The sequence below is a fragment of the Asterias amurensis genome, chromosome 4 (assembly GCF_032118995.1).
Source record: "Asterias amurensis chromosome 4, ASM3211899v1".
NCBI lineage: Eukaryota > Metazoa > Echinodermata > Asteroidea > Forcipulatida > Asteriidae > Asterias > Asterias amurensis.
This window is the reverse complement of record NC_092651.1, coordinates 7995452-8016353: the sequence shown is the minus strand read 5'-3', so window position 1 is coordinate 8016353 and position 20902 is coordinate 7995452. Positions and strand designations below refer to the sequence as shown.

Below are 20902 nucleotides of genomic sequence, written 5' to 3'. Positions count from 1 at the left end.
TGTCTACCGCAACGTGGTGTCTCAACAACAACAAACTTGCCCGCAGACGACAATACACGAGACTGGCCTTTTTACAACGCATGAGGACGCTATGCTACTCGCTTACAACAACAACTTTGTCCCGCGTTTTTATGTTTCCCTACAGATTTAAAAACACGGATTTTGCCGTGGTTCTCATATGGCTGAATGAATTCTACTTAATCGTGATGGGTCATTATTAATTATTGAAAAAAAATCAACTTGGGATGTTATACTTGTAGAAAACAAATAAATATTAGGCCTACACCCATCCCATACCCATCCCATGTCCCAACAAACGGCCTTGCGTATACAAAGCACGTCGTGAGTGCGCAACACGCCCAACTCTTAACCAATGAAAAGTCTTTCTTTGACCCTGAAGAGGGCGCTGTTTACGTTTTTTTTACGTCACCTAAAATGCAGGGTTTCCATTGGTGGAAAGTGTGGCACTGTATAACTAGTAAATGTTCCAGAAGAGAACATTAATCTCTAAACGCGCGCATCCGCGTCTGGAGGCGCGGTTTGTACGCATACGTTACCAATGGGTACATATGCAGGAAAATAAACAGAACATGCTTCATATTTCAATTTGCTGTTGCTAGTGCAAGATTTATATACGATTTGCAGCTTTTCAAAGTTTCAAAGTTTGACAGTTCTGCATCTTATCAGCAAGATAAAAACGGACCGAAAATGAGTGACGTAAACCCAGGAGGTAAGACACTTGTCTACTACAATAATTAGTACAGTTATTGCTTTCAAGAAACATAAATTCATATCTGCTTTTGGTTGGACTCGGGCAGAGAAATTTTACCAGTGTTTGGTTTTTCATGTTTATGGTTCAACTCATTTCAATTCAATAAACAAAACATTATTTCCAAATTGGCATATCTTCAAAAGACGAACAGAGTATACTACCAAAACCGGCTCTTTTTAGCGCAAACACTAACTACAGAGATCAATACATGGTTGTACCCGCAAGTTACCGATGTATTTAAAGTTTATTCTTATTATTCACACCATGCTTCCAACATCATTAAGAACATTTAATTGTATCTCACACATTATAGCACAACGGATCAATGAACTGATCCGGAATTATGATCCGCCACATTCCAATGAGACCGATCCAAAATATGAGTGTTTAGCTGAAAGAATTGCAATGGTAATGAAATGCACACCCCGGAAGAGCAGGTCGTCATCGCTAATTCCATCGCCTCCAGGATCATGAAGGCCGGGGAAGTGGATGTACCGTCCGGTGTAGATCATGAGAAACATGCAAGTATCTACACGTGTCATGAGGATGGATGCGTTACCATGGTGACTGATAACAAGGAAGACGGTGGTAGAGGTCATGCGCAGAAGAGGGAAGCCTCACAGGTGACTTTTATTTAATTATATTGATTTGTATTTCACAAAAGTGAAACATTCATTCGAAATTGTAAATCACATTAACATTTTACCAAAGGAGTATTTCCACTTTGACATTGGAAAGGTCATGATAAACAGGTCATTTTAAAGATGACACTAATTGTTTATGTTTTGGTAAAACAAGATTCCAGCTTTTACCACAGAGTGCACGAAACTGCCAAATTATTGCCCCTACTAAATAAAAGCTGGTTGGTTACGATGTTTCAAACTGCATAGTCAACGGCAGAATACTAAAGAGTTTTTTTTAAATACTGGCTAAAATATATCGAGGAGAGCGACAACCTAGATTATGAGTCGTGATAAGTTACTGAATTTTACTCCCGATACTTTTAATACGACAGGTAGGGGAAGAGCCATCCGAACTGGATTCCGATGAGCCAAGGCCGATAGTCAGCGTACCTCGTCACCTAGAAACAACCAAAGTCGGCGAGAGGAAGAAAACAAACGGACAAGAGGAGGTGAAGACAGAGGGAGAGATAGATAAAGGAATGAAGATAAATGTGATAAAGATCGAGAAAGTTGTAGAGGTGGAGAGCATTGTTGAAGAATACTTGCAACAGAAGGAACAGAAAGAGGAAAGTTGTGCCAAGGTAGAGATGGTAAAGGGCGAGGAGGGGGAGCTAAAGATGATGTATCAGTTTAAGGAGGAAGCAAAGGTAGATCATGTAAGTATATTTTAAAGTATAATTTAAAAAAATGTGTTTCCTTATTCTCATTTTTAAAGGAAGTGGACACTATTGGTTATTGTCAAAGATCAGGCTTCTCACTTGCTGTATCTCAACATAATGCATAAAATAACAAACCTGTGAAAATTTGAGCTCAAATGGTCATCGAAGTTACGAGATAATAATGAAAGAAAAAACACCCTTGTCACACGAAGTTGTGTGCTTTTAGATGCTTGATTTCGAGACCTCAAATTCTAAATCTGAGGTCTCGAAATCAAATTCGTGGAAAATTACTTCTTTCTCGAAAACTACTCCACTTCAGAGGGAGCCGTTTCTCACAATGTTTTAAACTACCAACCTCTCTCCATTACTCGAATACCAAGGAAGGTTTTATGTTAATAATTATTTTGAGTAATTACCAATAGTGTCCACTGCCTTTAAGACACATGACCATAATGTAAAACAGCCGTTGTGCTGATATGTGTATCATGTATAAAGATGTTGAAATAAAAACAATAACACAATTAATTTATAATCCTCAGGAGATGACAGATCGAGTTGAGGAGATGAGGACTGAGGAAACCAGGGCTGAGCTAGGAGAGGCAAATGACAGCGAGGTTGAAGGGATGGGGGATAATTCAAAAGGAGAAGAACAGGTTGCTCCAAAGAAGATCGGAGAGCCAGTCCAAGAGGCAAATACAAATGAAATCAAGTCCGAAGTAGTGAAGAGAAGGGATGGAGAAATAGGGGAGATGGGTGAGGTGGGGTCAAGGGTGAAAGAGGAGGTTGGACACAACGAACCGGTTGAGGGGGTGACGATGAAGGAAGAATGGAATATAGAGGACCAGAGGAAAGATGAGGTAGTTGTGGAAATGAAGTTCAAGAATCAACCAATGGGAGATGGGGATGCTGCGGCGAACTGGGCAACCGAGGAAGGAGAGATTCTGGAGCAAGAAGAAGATGAAGAAGGTAAGGTTCAAGTAATTAAAGTCTAGATAAATTAATGTTGGAAATTCCAAGAACATGTTACTCTGAATAAGTAAACAAAATGAGAAAAACAAATCAAAGTAGATCATCGACCAGCATCACTCTCGTAAGCTTTTTAAGTTTTAAAGAAAGCCATTATACACGTGATCTTTGTTAATGTGACCCTTGGAATAAGTACGGGCATGAAACGGCAAGTCTGATCATATAGTAGCTCTTTAGTTTTATTGAGATCTGTAAACGGTGAATCTGTTGGGTGAAGACACGCAAAGACGTCAGTTAAGGTCTTCGGCCCAAAACAGAATGATCATACAAAATATACAATAATAATTACATAAACTAAACTTTAAAAGAATGAACAATGTAACAATAAAACAATTACCGCGGTTCGCGCCAAAATTAAGGACGCGACCGCCATCTTGGATTTAAGGCAAATTAACGGTGGAATGCAATATAAACAGGTAATTTCCAATCCCAGAAGCAATGATAAAATAAACTAAAGGATCTCCAAAATGTTACATTCAGTAACACTGCTAAGATTATTAGGAAAGGCTCTAGAGGTAATAAATATATCTAAACACCGCAAGTCAATAAATAGCTAGCGTGATGTTGCAAAAGCAACCAGATATCCACTAAAGTCAACAACATTCTATAAACAAAAATGAGACTTGAGGATAGTCCTTATTACACACTATTTAATCTAAGTATTAATTAGGAAAACATTTAAATGCAAAATATAACAAGATCTTTACCTGTTGGGTGAAGACACGCAAAGACGTCAGTTAAGGTCTTCGGCCCAAAACAGAATGATCTTGAACCGGAAAGCAGCCCGCAGAGGGCGCTAGCCATGCAAGTAAAGCAAATGATTACGTAACATAAAAACAAACGTGGGGGGTCGCATCGCACCCGTGACATTAATAAGATGCTCCAGTGGGATTCGAACCGATGTATGTAAGCACTGTACACTCAGTACTTTCCCGAGCTCTGTGAAAAACACACACAAGCACATTACTCGGATGGGGTTGGTTCGAACCGAGAACTTTGCAACTCAACAGCAGTGTCTTACGAACTGTAGAATGTTTCAAAGACATTTCTTGTTGAGATTAAACTTGACGATTGTTGATTCTTCAGAGTTGACGTCTTGGTCGAGCATTAGTGACCTGGATACGGTCTCATTGCTCACGAGCATCTCTTCATTGTCATTCGGGGAAATTATCAGCATGTCTGGTGAGGACGATGGGGAGTTTACTGCCGATGAGATAGGTGATGAAGTGTGGGATGATTACGTCAATGGTGACATTGGGGGTAAGGGAGGATCTATAAACAAAGACATCTTCTTATTTAGAAGGAAAAAATCAAACATCCAGAATACAAAGATAAAGATAAAGATATAACTTTGTTTTTATTCTATACGGCATGAACTGTTGAATTTCTTTGACGACGCCAGCAATTAATTTTGTGAAACAGAATAAAAAGAAAGTTGTCTTATCTTAATTCCACAGATGAAATCAAAGATGCGACCTCTATTACCTCGAAGATATTCATCCTTGATGGAGACGATACTGCACTTCAGTCAGCTGATGATCAGACTGACCTGATATCGATTTGTTCAAAAGGTATTCAGAAAAAACAACATTGTACAAGGCTCGAGTTTAGGAGAAAACTCCACAAGACTACGTTTTTTTTATAGCTCTACACTTTTACTGAACCAGAATTTGTTGAACAACACAGAATCAAAATGTGAAAAACAGAGCCTGAAACAGTTTATTAAAATGCATTTAACTGTTTAGGTTGATCTCATCTGGCTTTTTCTGGTATGAAGCTGAATAAATATACTTTATTACGCAACAGAAATGAAAGATATTTTCCAGACTCAAGATCAGAATTTGAAAGTTTATTTCCTGTCAAGATTTGCACAGTGACGTATTGATATTCAATTGTAAAACATAAGACTGCCATACTTGTTTGGTCAATAGTTTACTGGCCCGCCACTAAAACCACTGGCCCGGGCATGATGTTCAGTGTAGCATTCAAGACATGTTGTACTGTGATTATTTAATTTTGCCTATTCTTTAAATTAGAACGCTATAAGTGTATACCTGGTGGAAAGTGATACTACTCCCCCATCCCCCTGAAAACAAAAAATTAAATTAAATTAAAACAATAAAAGTAATTTTTGAGTTTTGATCAAGATTCCATTTCGTTATCTTCAGGTCAAGGGCTCACAGAGGTGGGTTCAACTTCCAGAAGAGGATTCTGGTCTAGAATCTTCGGCAGACGCCAAAGTAAGAGAGACAGAAAGATGAAGAAGGTCGCAGTAGAGCAGGATATCAAAACGAAGAAGCATTCCAAGATGGCAGGAATTATGTTCACCTGCTGCTGTGTGCAGCCATTAGATTGATAGCAATTATGTTGTCAACACCGGGGGACTCCCTCCAAACAAAACAAAAATATTTTTTATAATTAGGTCGAGGCCTTACAAATAATGTCAACAAATTAATATAAAAATGAAAGGAAAAACAAACAAGGAAAAACTGCATTCTGTGATGATTGATCCAATGCGACGAAAGTGCTTAATCGGAATATTTTTGCCAAGATCAAAGAAATAATTTTGGAAAGGCTCGGTTTAAGGAACCTTTTTTCGGTCGTGCGAACGTCGATTACATCACGCCGCGTATCATCAAGTGTTGAAAAAATTCGGAATAGTTTTTGTCAAAATCAACTAATAATTTTGGACACGCTCGGTTTATGGAACTTTTTTTTGTCGTGCGAAGTTGAATTATACCACGCCGCGTATCATATCAAAATGTTAAATTTGACATTGGTTTAGAGGATTTTGATTATAAGAAATGCCATCGCTGACACCATAGAGGTCTTGTTTCCTCCATGCTTGCACCAATGTTGCGCTACGATCGTTTAAACATGCATCAACCACAGCGGGGGTAAATGGCAAATATGTTGATACGACAGTGGAAGTATTTTTGTGCTTTTTCTTTTTCTTCTTCATTGGTTCCTCTTTTGGAACTTTTCCAATCTATACTTCGTGAAGGCCAATCCACTATAGTTAAAGAGAACGGTCATATAGGAACACTTTACCGTACTCCAGGAGGTCGAAGTCAACAGAATATAGTATAGAATACTTTTCCTACTATCCTTAGCTCCAGAATAATTTGGGAGGCAGTAAGAAATGCAGTAGTTATGAGGAATCTATTGCTTGTGTTTGTGTACGACAACTGTCATAACTCATCCGTGACAACTTCGGGTGCTCACAGGTAGCATGAACTGTTTTACAATAATAATAATAATTTGGGGGGCTAATCATCCTTACTCGCAGCTAAGAGCTGAATTGCGAAGAACGTGGCTACAACGTGTACGAGAAGCAGGCATGCAAGGGCGCCTTTGGCAGCCAGCCACATCAACCCATCCATGACCACGGAGCACAGCCAGAGATCGAAAGTGTTTGATTATCCCAAAGGAGGAAAACCAGTTGGTCTGGAAAACCCTCGTGGCACAGCAAAGAGCCAACGCACAACTCAACTCACTTGTGGCCCTGGCCGGGTATCGAACCAGGGTCACCTTGGTGAGAGCTGAGCGCTTTACACAACAAGCCAACCATGCCAAGTCTTGATGTAACTTATCGGTCATAAAGGTCCCCTTATAGGTCCAAAGAATAAAGTTCATACTGACTTAGTTCCCAAAGTCATAAAACATAGTTCTTATGCCCCCGCCCCCCGATGTCCTCCTATCATTAAGGGTGGCATGGTTGGCTTGTGATTAAAGCGCTCAGCTCTCACCAAGGTGACCCTGGTTCGAAACCCGGCCAGCGTCATATGTAAGTTAAGTTGTGCGTTGGTTCTCTACTGTGCCATGGGGGATTTCTAGACCGTCCGCGTCTCCTTCCTCGCGAAAAGTCAAACACATTCGATCTCTGGCTGTGCTCCGTGGTCATGGATGGGTTGATGAGGCTGGCTGCCAAAGGCGCCCTTGCATGCCTGCTTCTCGAACACGTTGTAGCCACGTCCTTCACAATTCAGCTCTTAGTTGCGAGAACTGATGATTTAACCCCCAATTTATTATACATTATTATATTACAGTTCATGCCACCTGAGCTCCCGAGGTTTTCACGGGTGAGTTCTGACAGTTATCGTACAGAAACACAATCAATAGATTCCTCATAACTACTGCACTTCTTTGTCTTAAATGTCATAAGTTATCATTCTGATGTTTCTCATACCAGTTACATTGGTCTATTTATAGATGAAGGTTCGGTAGGCCTAGTCCCTTGATGACTTCTTGTTCTGTTATCATCGGTTTCCAAGTCTACCTTACATTATTTTCATTACAAAAAATTCATGCAATTCTGATCTCATCATCTTTAGAGAAGTTATTTGTGTGCTCTTTACAACATCTTTAGCTAAAAGCTTGTTGGTTTAAATGGCACAAAACCACGGCACGGGTCGCAACATTTCTGGTGAGTTGTTGGCCTTGCTTGTGCGTTACTGGCTACTACTGGCAACAATTAACATTATAAGTCAATTCAACTCTAACTAGGTAAACTTGATGTTTGGAGCGAACAAAATTTTGTAGTTGGGAAAAAAAATCACAAACTTTGCAAAATGTCGAAGATGTAGACTATTGAGAACTTAAATCAGTAACGAGTGCAACAATAACCTTTGTAAGTCAATTCTACTACGACAAAGTAAACATTTTTTTCGGAGCGGTCGAAAAAATCTTTTGTTATCACAATTAATTCTCTTTAGCTACTTTCGACGCATTGTATCAACCAATCACAGAGCTCACCAGCCATGACGTCACTCTGATTCATTACTCACCAGTCACTGCCGTTTTGGCATTACAACTATGCAGTTTCAATAGGAATTCATGTGAAGAATGTCTTTGATATATTTATGTACAATAAATGATTCGTTGGTTGACTACTTTTGTACGAAACCGATGGGGCATATCTATTTTTTAGAAGGTAGTGGATTCACAAGGAGTTGATTTTTAAATGAGCATCAATCTTAACTGCTATGCAGCTAAGTGTGGTGCCACAACAAAAACCTCTCTGTGTGCATATTAACAACTCATTTTATGATGAATCTCACTAAGTCCGAACCCTAGGCTCGATTCCAGAAAGAGAGCTAAGATTTATCTGAACAGCCTATGAATATTACCTGCATTAAAGGCGCAGGACACCATTGGTAATTATACTCAAAAATACTTATACGGGTCAAAAACATTGTGAGAAAGGGCTCCCTCTAAAGTGAAGTAGTTTTTGAGAAAAGGGTAATTTCGCACGAAAATAATAAAAGATTTCAGGCCTGAAGTATTTTATTAGGCTTCTCACAGCAAACAATTTTTCTTTCATCATTCTCTTGCAACTCTAATAACCAATTGAGTCTAAATTTTCACAGGTTTTTAATTTTATGCACGTTCAGATACACCAAGTGAAAATACTGGTCTTTAAAAAAAAGTGTTCAGTGCCTTTATTTGTTCATAGTGTGATGTCACTAAAGGCCTTCAAAATGACAAAATGTAGCAATAATTATTTACAAATTCGTCTTCAGGTGAATCTCAGATTTTGTGAAATCGAGTCCAGCAGGTTCATACAATAGGATTGCAAAATTCGGACAACGTTCAAAATCACAATTCAAAATCAAAACAAATTGTTTTTATACCAGTGTTTTATATAAATCATGGCTACTTATTTTATAAAAAGTACTCGGTAAGCCTTTGGTATCGATGTACACAAATATGTTCTTTTGTACCTCTCATCATGTTGTCCGAAGCTTTGATATTGTAAGGATGTTTCCACACATCAAGCCTAACTTATCACGTTCTTTATGTTAAAATAAATCTGTTAATACAAATATTATAAAAACCATACAACCTTTGTGTCTTTGGTCTATTATTTGTGTGACTAAAATAATGTTAGACCTTATTAAGATAATGTCATCTGGGAGCTATACATTACGAGTGAGGAGCCCCCCCCCCCCCCCCTCACCCGGGATATTTCGTGTCGTGCCCCCCTCCCCCCCCCCCCAATACGTGTTTACCTAGTTTACCTAGCTATAGGTCAACAGTCATGCGCCAAGGTGATTATCATCAGTTAGGCCCTCACAATATTTTGAACAAGAACGTTTTGTGGTCATGCATTTAATAGATTGAGGAGTTACAAAAGTTTATCAACCTGTGGCTCTGTGCTTCAACTTGTGAGGAGATTTGATAAATTTAGGCAAGTTTTAATAAACAAAAATAACTTGCAGCACAAAGCTGAATAATGTGATATTACAGGGTAAAAATGTTGATAAAAATTTACACAGAAAAAAAAAGACATAAAATTGCACAACTACGGGTCACATAGGTACATTAAAACAAAATGACAATGAATAGAATAGAAGATTTGAAAAACCACTAAAAGACACTAAAAAAATGCACGGGGTGTTGTGGGAACAATCTTTTACATTGACACCCAACTATGGAATAAACCAGCCCCACCCCACCCCCTACAAAAAGAAAACCCAAAACCAGGGAACCTTAGCAATTAAAAACTGAACAGCCCCAAAAATACGTTTTTAAAAAAAGAAGAAAAAGAATGAGAGAATCTGGCAGCGAGTCGGTTTGAAACAAAAGCCGGGGAGAGCAAAAAAAAAAAAAAAAATTACGGACCTACCAAAAATTGAAAAGAAATCTGAAGTGAAGTTGTCTGACAATATTTCTGATGGGTATCAAGAGACTGAAAGACATAACATTATTTGTTTTAGTACTTTTTAATAATTAACATTTTAGCATTTGTTACTATGGGAATTTATTTACAATGGTGGCGCACACGCAGCAGAAATGAGCTGTGTTGCTTATTTTTCGTCGGTCGGTTTTGTTTTACATTGCAAAAATCATTCATATTTTTGGGCGGGGGGGGGGGGGGCACATATGAATACAACTGAGTTCGACACTTGTTCCATGGAGCAAAGTAAGCTACAGGTAGGAGACTTTGACACTGTATGGGTTTTGTACTTGAAAATCATTGCACAAGTTAGTTCACCACATGAGATGGCATGCCTATTTTTAGTTGAGAAAAAGGAAAACATGTAATTCTATTCTGTATTTCTATTATATTCTGCATTTTGATAATGACGAAATCGTGGTGTCTCAACAACAACAAACTTGCCCGCAGACGACAATACACGAGACTGGCCTTTTTACAACGCATGGGGACGCTATGCTACTTACTTACAACAACAACTTTGTCCCGCGTTTTTATGTTTCCCTACAGAACTTAAAAACACTGAATTTGCCGTGAATTTTAGCTAGCAAGCGACGGGGAGGAAATAGTACAGAACATAATGAAAACCTTAAAAGGGACACACCGGTTCACCGTTTACGCAATTTAGGGCTGTAGAATCATCAATAATGTTTTTATAGATGGTTGCTGTAAAATAAAATCATCAAAATGTCACGTAGTTAGCGAAAAATGATTAAAAAACACAAAAGCGGCAAAAGGCCAGTGTGTACGTGTTTTCAGCCGTTGCAACTGTCAAATCTTCGTGACATTGTCGCACAATGTTGTAAGTAGACTGGTGCTTTGTTTATAGCAACGTTTTACTACGACGCAGCATAAGGATCCAGTCTGTCCATAAGTTATAAACAAGAAGTACGTACCTTATTTTGAGAAGTCTTTAGCACAGACACACGTGTTCCTTGCGACCTTCTTGAAAACTGCACACAAAAATGGCGCTGCAGTGTTCCTTGAGTTAACGCGTTGGGTTATTACGTATCAGTTGTCAGGGGACCAGTCTATGTTACAAGCCACGCATGGCGTGTATACACATTACACGGTTTTACGGCAGATTGATCATTGTAGTCACAGATGACTTGTTTTTTTGTTTTAATGCCTACAAGTAGTAAGGCTTACTATTTGGCTGAGGGAGTGAAACATTTATTCATGAAACCTGGAATTCGATTTTGAGGGGAAAAAACACATTTCGGGCGTGATTTTACATATAAGAATTACACAAAATTCCAAAATGGCTGACCTGCCAAGAAATAAAAAGAAATCTGAAGGGTGTAGTCAGACAACGTTTGATCGGATTTCAATAGGCATGAGAATTTTGAAACGTAGGCCTATTTTAAGTATTTTTCAATATATTCAGCAGTTACCCTTGGCTGCATATCAGTTTATTGGTCTGGCGCACCCTATAAGAGGCGGTAAGTATGGACCAACGCTAGCTCCCCGAGTCTGTTCCGCTACAACTGCCTTTAGCAGGGCCCAATTTATGGTTCTGCTTACCGTAAGCAAAGAATCAGCGCTTACGGAAGCAGGGAATTCCGTGTTAGTCAAGCGTATTATGTTAGTGGCAAAATGGCTTCTTCGTTTGCGTACTCCACGTTACTAGACATTCCAAGCTTAGGCCGAATCCAAATTGGCGGCTACGATTACGGCTACAGCTACGTTTACGTTTACGTTTACGTTGGTTTACTCAGCAGAATCCACAAGTTTTGACGTAAAGCTAAGGGTGATTGATTGGTGCTCAAGCAGTAGGAATACAAGTGCCTCCAGGCTAACAAAAGGGTCTGAAGGAAAAAGTGCTATACATGTAATATAAATGAATGGTGGCAATACAACTGTGCAGGACATCAGACAGGGTGTTGCAAGTAAAACAGCTTCCACTGCTCAATTGTCATGAAGCTTTATAGTGCAATGTATCATAAAAAGGCAAGCAATTTACTCTTTGAGAGGGCAAGGCAATTTGTATTTTGCAGAAAAATCACGTCTTGAGTATTAAAGACTGATCCGACGCGCACCGGGCGCACAAGTTAGTGTTAAGCACCGCGCGCCATTGCTGAGGTGTACATAGACGTTATCGCAAATACCGGGGCGCGCGCGTAAAGCTTGGAATTAGGTGCATTGTGGTCTAGCTGGTAGCAAAGTTTGATGCATATCTATCCCACAATGCACCTCATTCAACAGTCTGCGCTTGCGCATTGGTATTTGCGCTTGCGCATTGGTATTTGCGATAAGGTCTATGTGCCTAGTTTTGTGCACAAAGACATGAGGAAATCATGTTCCTTTTCACTCTTTATGGAAATAAAATGCTCTCCTCAACGAATAACACAATTTCCTTAACAGGACATCATGATATACCAATGTAGATAACTGACCACAAATATTTGCAACAAAATAGAAGCTGGATCATCTTGAAAAAGGTGCTTGTCTTAGGCGAGTTAGGGGTCAAAGACGCGGAAACTGCATAATAGTCGGTAAAAATGCATTACATCGGCAAGGTATTTTGTCAGAATTTCAGTATTTTACTTTCTGCTTAACTTTAAAAATTTATCAAGAATGTAGTACGTTGTTATATCAAGCAGCCACATCAAGGAAATTTCAAAGATTGTCGAGGAAGACATTCAATTCCCATAAAAAGTGAAAAGGAAAAGACACCCCAGCATTTGCGTTGCGCGCCTGGATCGGTCTATGGTGCCTTGCTTGTGGAACGGGTCACTTGGGGCTGGCCCAAGGGGCCGAAGTGCATGACGTCACCACGAGAAGGTGAGTGATCGTTCGATTAGCTCGTCATGGGCTCGATCCCGAGTGAGCACCGCGAGGTCGACACATGGAAGCTAATCGAACGCACCAACAGCGTGCGTTCGCAATGAGAATTTGCGAAGGTCTGTTGAGAATAGAATGGGCCCCCGTCTTTATACAGGTAGGCCTACTTCAGGGCCAGAGATTCCATGGGACACAACGATATCATTGGATTAATGCAGTGACTAAAAGCTTCCGTATCTGTGTCTTGATTGGCCCGAGGTTATGTTTGTGCAGCTAAGCTCGGACCAATCAAACCGCAGATATGGCAGTCGTCTGTGTGCTCCACACGTGTGTATTGTGTATATGCATACATACTTCATGCATGGATGTACTTGTATGTAAAGTTGGTGTAGAATTTGGCTGCGTATCTCTATGTGAAAATGAATGTAGGTGGAAGGTGAAGATACATGGGCTAGGAGGCCAGTCTCTGTCGCCATTCACGTGCCTTGAAGTGTGACGTCAGATGTTCAAGCTAGAGATCATTTTCGCTCGGCCCCAGCGGCCAGTCTATCCAGGCCCGCTGGGATGGGCTAATCGCTCGCACAGATTCTTGTTCAGGAAGTACGTCATGCGTACAGTGCATAGAAATATGGCGCAGTGTGAGTGTGATGCATGATGGGACTGCGCATTATTAAACCAATGACAGTGCATGATACGTTTGCCCATCCCAGCGCCTTTGGTTAAAGCAAGGCGCTGGGGACGAGCGAAGAGATCAATAAAATTGGTGTGATAGCGCCCTCTTTAATTGAGTAAACCTTTTGAGAGTTTTGCTGACTCTGCTCTTTAGTGAATGGTGGGGCAATAAACACCAACTTTCTCTCCTCTCCTTAGTCCCAGCGCCACATTATTTTATATGGTTTGTTTCTTAAATTGATGCATCAGGAGATTAACTCGGTAGTAATTTAGTTTGCCTTTTAAAAATCCATCAGGGTGCTACTTTTTGTCTCTTTCATATGTGCCACATGTATGTTTTCTGTATTAATGAGTTGGGGTGGTTCTGGATCAGTTGGTTTCAACTCGTGGTTTCACTGGCTGCCGAATGTGTATAAATGCCTCAATAACACAGCACCTGGCTAGTTAACCTCTTGCCTGTCTCTCCATCGGCCTGGCCGCTCAAGTCTACGCTCAGCATCCGACACTACTCGCCTCATGCAACCTAACTCAATCAAGCTTCTTAAGTCGGCTTCAAGTCGCACTTTCTCTCATTTTGCTCCACACACCTTGAATATACACTCACCACCTCAATCAGGAAATCTGACTCTCTTCGATTATTTAAGAAGTGTATCAAACATTATCTGTATCCTATCTAATGCGCTGCGTTCTTGGCGTAGTGGCGCTATACAAATGCCCTATATGTATGTATGTATGTATGTTTGTTTCGATCAGATACGCTTACTTCAATGAAATGAAATTATGTTCTTTGAGTGTAAGAACAGGTGTTGAATTAAAAAAAAAAAAAACTATTCACATGTTCCCAGACTGTTTCTACATTTATTATAAAGCAGAGGAACAGGTGTTCACATTAAAAACACTTCTCAGAACCCAGACTGTTTCTAATCGCGTAAAGCTCTGGAAGTCTACCCGAGCGGTGGGAACGATATACCGGTAAACAAAACTCATGTTACCCTCTGCGCTATGCGTCATAGCGTAGTGCGCATCCTTAGCCATGTCACTTGCGTCTTTGTATCGTACCATGTGATTGGTTCTCGACCAATAAAACTCCACAATTTGGTACCAAGGCATAACAAGCGGCTTTATATCACATCACGTGATTGGTAACAACGTTACAACCTGGGCCCAACTTCATAGAGCTGCTAAGCACAACAATTTGCCAGTATGAAATTTCTTCCTTGATAAAAAAATGATTACCAACCAAATTTCCATCTGTTGCATATTGATTGTTACTGGTATTCAGCTGTTGTTTGCTTATCCTGAAATCACGAGGACATTTTGTTGGTAATCCTGTTTTTATCATGGCAAACATTTCATACTAAGCAAATATTTGTGCTTAGCAGCGCTATGAAGTTGGGCACTGTTTAATACCGTGGTTTAACAAACATGATTGTACGCCCACAAGTTGATTGATGATGTAGTTCTTACCATAGAGCTATATAAGAGCTATATAAAAGAACTAGAGGGCGCACTGGCCATTGGCAGCAACGCTTTACCGCTGTGCGCACACGGAGCACCGTCGGGCATGGTGAGACCGGGCAAACAGCGCGGAAAGTACCCGGATGTTATAACGCTAGGTATACACAAAACGTAAACAAAACAAATTGACGGGCGAAGTTCCCGATCTGTGCGATTGATTCTGAACGGAAAGTTAATAGTTTTTGACCAGGCTTTTACTGAAAGGATATTTACAATACCTTTGTGAAGAGGAATAGATAATCCACAGAACAGATTGAAGAGGTTGATCAGGGAAAGTCCAGTTACTGGCCTAAAAACAAGATGTTTTTTGTAAGTCGATGTCTCTAACCGCTCGGTAAACAGTATTCCATTGTCACGATGATGCAGGACAGTTCTTATGAACAGCGGCAAGCCACTGATTTTCTTGACAAGTTGTGTGCCGTGATCGTCTTCCTCTGTCAGGTCTTGGAAATGCTCTTCTACATTGTTTCGGCGTTTAGCCTTTGTAGTGTCGTACCCATTTTGGAATTTTTAGGATCAAACTTGAAAGTTACAAACAGAAAACGTGTGGCAACAGGGTCACAAGAGAGGGCTTAAGGATACGAAATCTAGGACTGAATGCATCCAATAACATTTTGCTCTACCACAATCCAAATGAACTTTGGCGACGAAAATATTGGTTGTAGGGTTAGAAGAAAAAACTACATGTACGGGAATGTGATAACCACAACTCCATAACTTTTTGTTTAGGCCTACATGTAAAAGTCAAATTTTGTGAACTTTCTTGAAGAGACTTTCAATCTTACCTACCCGGTGGTAAACATGTACATCCTTTGGGCTTATCAATTAGCACCCTGACATTCCGTTGAAGGGACTTGATATTGCAGGAAAACGAAAGCATAACACAACAAACGCTATGGAATTTATATTTCCAATTATTTTATTAGGTTAAACAAAAAACCTTATTCAAACATATACAAAATGTTATATGAAAGTTATTAAAATAAAACTTGGTAAATCCAACAGAAAAAAACCTGTTCTTATATGTAAATCAACAACATGCAACACAAACTTTCCACTTTTTCAAATCTGAAGACTGGTCCCTGCATTCAACTAAAAATTTGAAATAATTCAATGTGTTTGCAGATAATATATTGTACAGATCTACATCAACCATTGAAAGCCTGACCCAAAGAAAAAAAAGAGTATTCCTGCCCCCCCCCCAAAAAAAAAATAATAATAATAATAATAATTATGATAATAATGACAAACTACACACAATGTCATTTGTGCACAAATAGAGAATTTACAAGAACTTGCCATGTATCTAACATTCCACCAAGTTTCAAATTAATCGCATAATTTCTTCGGAAGATATACGTTTTCAAAAAATGCACCTTTAATGCCACGTCTTGTGACCTCTGGTAACGACATCATGTGACCTCTGGTGACGTCATCGATCTGAAACTTCACACATAATGACTGCCAGCAATCAACGTGTGTACATTTTGAGGTGATTACACAAAACTTCGCCACTGAGTTTTCAACCTGTCGCTAGAGTTGCACTTTGTGACGTCATTGATATTTGTTTTTAACTGCTCACCCTTGCCAGGCACTAACATCGTTGAAAGTCACTTCATAACTTTTGCCATTTTTAGATGAGAGGTCACGCACACAAAATAAAATGAAGACCTAATTTATCCCTACCCAATCCTGCAAACAAAAACCTACGGTCTCTTGTGGCTGATTTGTTACAGATTTTCAAATATTTAAAATAAAACACCTTTAAGATGATGTCACAGGACAGGTGATGATGTCATAATGACATCCTTGAGGGAGATGTAAATACTGTCTAACAAAACCATACCCTGGGCACTATAGACATGTAGTGTGACGTGAACTGCTTGATTTCCTCAGAGACCATGTTTGTCTTTCTCCATTGACTTCAGCTCATTTTCAATCAGCGTGAAAGTATTCGATCCGAAGTTCAGCTTCAACACCTTCAACTGTCCCTGGTTTATCATTTTTTGATCTTTGCATACATGTGCTCTTCTGCAACATTAACAGTTTTTAACGGAGGAGGTTGTGAGCCAGGATCCGCTGTCATCATTTTTCTTTTAGGTGGAGGCCTCTTACTCGCTTGCTTCTGTTGTTTATGTGGTGGGTAAGCTGGAAAGATGGAGGGTACAGCAGACTCCTGATTCCATGTTGAATATTTTCTTGGTCATCTCTGGGATGATTACCTGTAAATGTAAACTTGGTTGTTTATAACATATTTTATAGGTTTTGAAAAAATATAGCAAATTCTTGCTTTCAATTGATTTATTTTTGTAAATCACAGTAGGAATGGCCAACAACACTTCTGCAGGGTCATTCCGAGTCAATTCAACCTTTGTAACATGACCGTCAAATCACGCTTTGTAACCTGATCAACATTCTGATGTGGATCTTGGACTCCCTAAAGAAACTCCAAGAACTTTTGACTAACCAGCATGACCTGCCGCATTCGAACGTCCATATCTCCGAAAGCAAATCAGATATACACTTAAAGACACTGGACACTATAAAGACTAGTCTTCACACTTGGTGTATCTCAACGTATGCATAAAATAGCAACCTGTGAAAATTTGAGCTCAATCGGTCGACGAAGTTGCGAGATATTAATGAAAAGAAAAAAACACCCTTGTAGCACCCTGGTCACACGAAGTTGTGTGCTTTCATATGCTTGATTTCTATACCTCAAATTCAAAATCTGAGGTCTCAAAATCAAATTCGTGGAATTGGTGGAAAATTACTTCTGTCTCGAAAACTACGTCACTTTAGGGGGAGCTGTTTCTCACAATGTTTTATACTATCAATTCTCCCCATTACTCGTAATCAAGAAAGGTTTTATGCTAATATATAATTTGAGTACTATTACCTATAGTGTACACTGCTTTTAAACATAATTTTAAAGCTCTTGAAATAGCCTTCATTTGTTAAAACAAAACCACAATTGTAACATGTGTTCTTTTTCATTGTAATATTTTAGTTTGGGGATAGTCAGATTCCAAAGCATGTTAAGTTGACAAGGAATGACCCTGTAAATTAAATAAGTACAAGTAAATACAAACCTCTCATGTAGTCATCCTTCTTGAAGTGCTCACTGCACAACCTGATTGCCGTCACCCACTTTAGTGAGTATAGCCTGCTTTCCAAGAGGAAATCTGAATTAAAAAGAAAATCCCATAATAAATTAACCATGTTTTAATGAAGGCAACTTATAATCCTGGGATAGATTGCCTCTTACTGCAGGCATGAATTCCATAAACCCCTTTTGTGATTGGACATACAAATTTTGTGCTAAAAAACTAGTTGTCATTGATGAAATGGAATAATTTTACCCATTGTTGACGTCACATGTAATGTTGACGTCACGTGTATACCCACCTGGCAAGACCCAATTTTACTTAACTTGGAAGTTGGAGACAACATTCACGAAAAGTAGCACCCAGTCAGATCCTGAGATTGCAGATAGGTTTTTGGTCTAGAAAACGCTATTCAATTAAATTTGACAAAATCCTTTTTCAACAGTAACAGTACTCTCAGGAGAGCTTTCTTGTTTTATTTTATTTGTATGATGAGTATATGAACTCGGATAAATAAAAACAACCAACCAAGGCAGGATTTGTCAACATAATTTGTCTTTAGTCCTCCCCATATGCATGCATGGCCATGATTTCCGTGCGAAGGATCTACAGTGTACATGTTTATCTGTTTCTGTAGCCTACAACATTGTTCAGCACTTCAGAATCGATTTGAATAGAACTTGCCACTGCTTGCCATCAACAATTAAACTTAGCCCAAAACGTTAAGAATGCACCACATAGTTTATAACTCTAGTGAAAATATGTCATATTTAACCATGGAGGAAGGACCCATCATCCGCGAACTTTCTCAACAAGAAAGTTACATAAAGTCATGATAGGCCTAGTACATTTTCATTACGGCAATTCTGTCCAGTTTTCGGAAACGGGAAAAAAAACGTTCATATTTTGTTCTTATTAAAATAAATTAGTGTGAAAAGTACCTTGAAATACTCACTTATTAAATGAGAGAACACCTCCCATGACTCGACGGTTGGTGCAGTCATAAGCTGCACAACTTTCAGGCATTTTACTAACGATTTGTTAGACTGTGCGGGAAAAATTAGTGGCTTTCCTACGTTCAATCAATGGTTTACATGCACAACAGATACGGGCAAAACACACGCGATTGAATTTTATGCCCGGTTTCCAAATGTCGACGCGACGTCCTTGTCGGAACAGATATAGAAGAGTTTGCGGTAACACCATGTAATAACAATCTCTAAATGAGTTGGGGTGGTTCTGAAAAGAACCGTTGGGTTAACTCGACGTTTCGATCAGTATGCTCTGATCGTCTTCTGGAGCATTCTCCAGAAGACGATCAGAGCATACTGATCGAAACGTCGAGTTAACCCAACGGTTCTTTTCATCTCCAGAAGACGATCAGAGCATACTGATCGAAACGTCGAGTTAACCCAACGGTTCTTTTCAGAACCACCCCAACTCATTTAGAGATTGTTATTACATGGTGTTCTCCAGAAGACGATCAGAGCATACTGATCGAAACGTCGAGTTAACCCAACGGTTCTTTTCAGAACCACCCCAACTCATTTAGAGATTGTTATTACATGGTGTTACCGCAAACTCTTCTATATCTTATCTCCACCATGCAAAGTTTCAAATCCTACTTGTCGGAACAGCATACAGCCGAGTGCGCCCTCTAGGTCTTATTATATGTTCTTACTAACAGAGGTCCATGGCCCATGGGTGACTTTCCCAGTAATATGCCGTATGGTTTTGTACACTTGGTAGTTGTTGTTTAAGTTCTGACCTTAGTGACATGATCCATGCATCACATTCAACAGCCTCCCGCTGTGTTCAAATCCATGACATAATTCATCTGGGAAGTCACCCGTGGATTACTGCAGCCAGGCAAGGGTCTTCCATGTTGAGTTTACTTTTATGATGAACTAACTGCATGATAAATACAGTTCTGAAAGTAGGGTTTCTAGTCTCACGTTGACATGCTGTAAAAGTAGTTTACTTGATACAATTTTCAAGCAAAATTTGAAGAAGAAAAAAAACGTCCTTGAACGAATGGGTACTGGAAGGATTTGAAACTTTGCATGGTTCCAATATTAAGGATGTAGAAATAGTAAGATTTGCGGTAACATCATGTAGGGCATAATGATAATCTCTAACATGAGTTGGGTGGTCCTGAAAAGAACCGGGTTTTTTTCAAACCCGACGGTTCGATCAGCATGCTCTGATCGTCTTCTGGAGAAATGGGTGTCTTCACACATTCCAAAGAGAAAGTTTTGAGCTAGTCAAAAGGTCAAAATCTATTGCCATTTTAGTTGAAGAACATCAATATTTACGAATAAATACAAAACATAATATTTTGTTGGATTCGATGTCATCGAAGGTTTTTTTTTGCCACACACTTTGATCTGATTTGTATCAATCTCTTTCATGCTGCCTCCATCTTGGTCTTGTTTCTCGTATCGAATAACAATAAGGAATGCTAATAATCATTTTGCAAATATGAACCAGACTATTTTGTTTTTCCAGCCTCGGTTTGATAAGATGGGAGAAATTCAAGATGGCCGCACCGTGATAAATGTCTATAGTGGCATTTGAGACCAGTTTATCTGAGAATAGAGACTTGTTAATATTTCCCAATTTTTCAAAAAAGACTCTTTTGTAAATTGGATGGATCACACAAGACAGTGAACTAGTCATTGAAGGCTCTTCTCCCGACTGTTTGAATATTTGAACGATGCACACGAGTGACTTTTAAGAAAAATGATCGGTCATGGTTTTGAACACAACAGGAGGTAGTTGAATCTGATACGTCTAAAGTCATCAAAAGATAATTATATATAAGTGTATAATGTTTCCAGCTGTGAAGACGCATTACACTTGCAACTGTCTAAACTGCTTAGCGTTGTTTGTGATACTATAGATTCAGAGAACTTGGTAATGAACTTAGCAGGCATTTAAAAATGGATACACTGAGACCATTG

The 20902-nt window shown here is 39.3% G+C and overlaps 1 protein-coding gene and 1 long non-coding RNA gene across 3 annotated transcripts; one reads left to right on the top strand and one right to left on the bottom strand.

The window, feature by feature from the left end:
- The first annotated feature begins 598 nt into the window (after window positions 1-598).
- On the top strand, window positions 599-6425 carry LOC139936640 (uncharacterized). Of its 2 annotated transcripts, XM_071931494.1 has the most exons (7): window positions 599-730; window positions 1086-1395; window positions 1788-2111; window positions 2654-3080; window positions 4227-4400; window positions 4598-4711; window positions 5309-6425. In XM_071931494.1, exons 2-7 carry the CDS (start codon window positions 1189-1191, stop codon window positions 5494-5496), a joined length of 1434 nt encoding a protein of 477 aa, XP_071787595.1. In that variant the 5' UTR covers window positions 599-730; window positions 1086-1188; the 3' UTR covers window positions 5497-6425. The 2 variants fall into 2 exon arrangements, with proteins under 2 accessions (XP_071787595.1, XP_071787596.1); XM_071931495.1 differs by lacking the exon at window positions 4227-4400.
- Window positions 6426-16711: 10286 nt separating this feature from the next.
- Window positions 16712-19094, bottom strand: LOC139936234 (uncharacterized). Its single transcript, XR_011785921.1, has 3 exons — window positions 18895-19094; window positions 17925-18017; window positions 16712-17054 (listed from the first exon to the last, which is right to left on the bottom strand). It is a non-coding gene; the product is annotated as an uncharacterized lncRNA (long non-coding RNA).
- Window positions 19095-20902: the final 1808 nt, after the last annotated feature.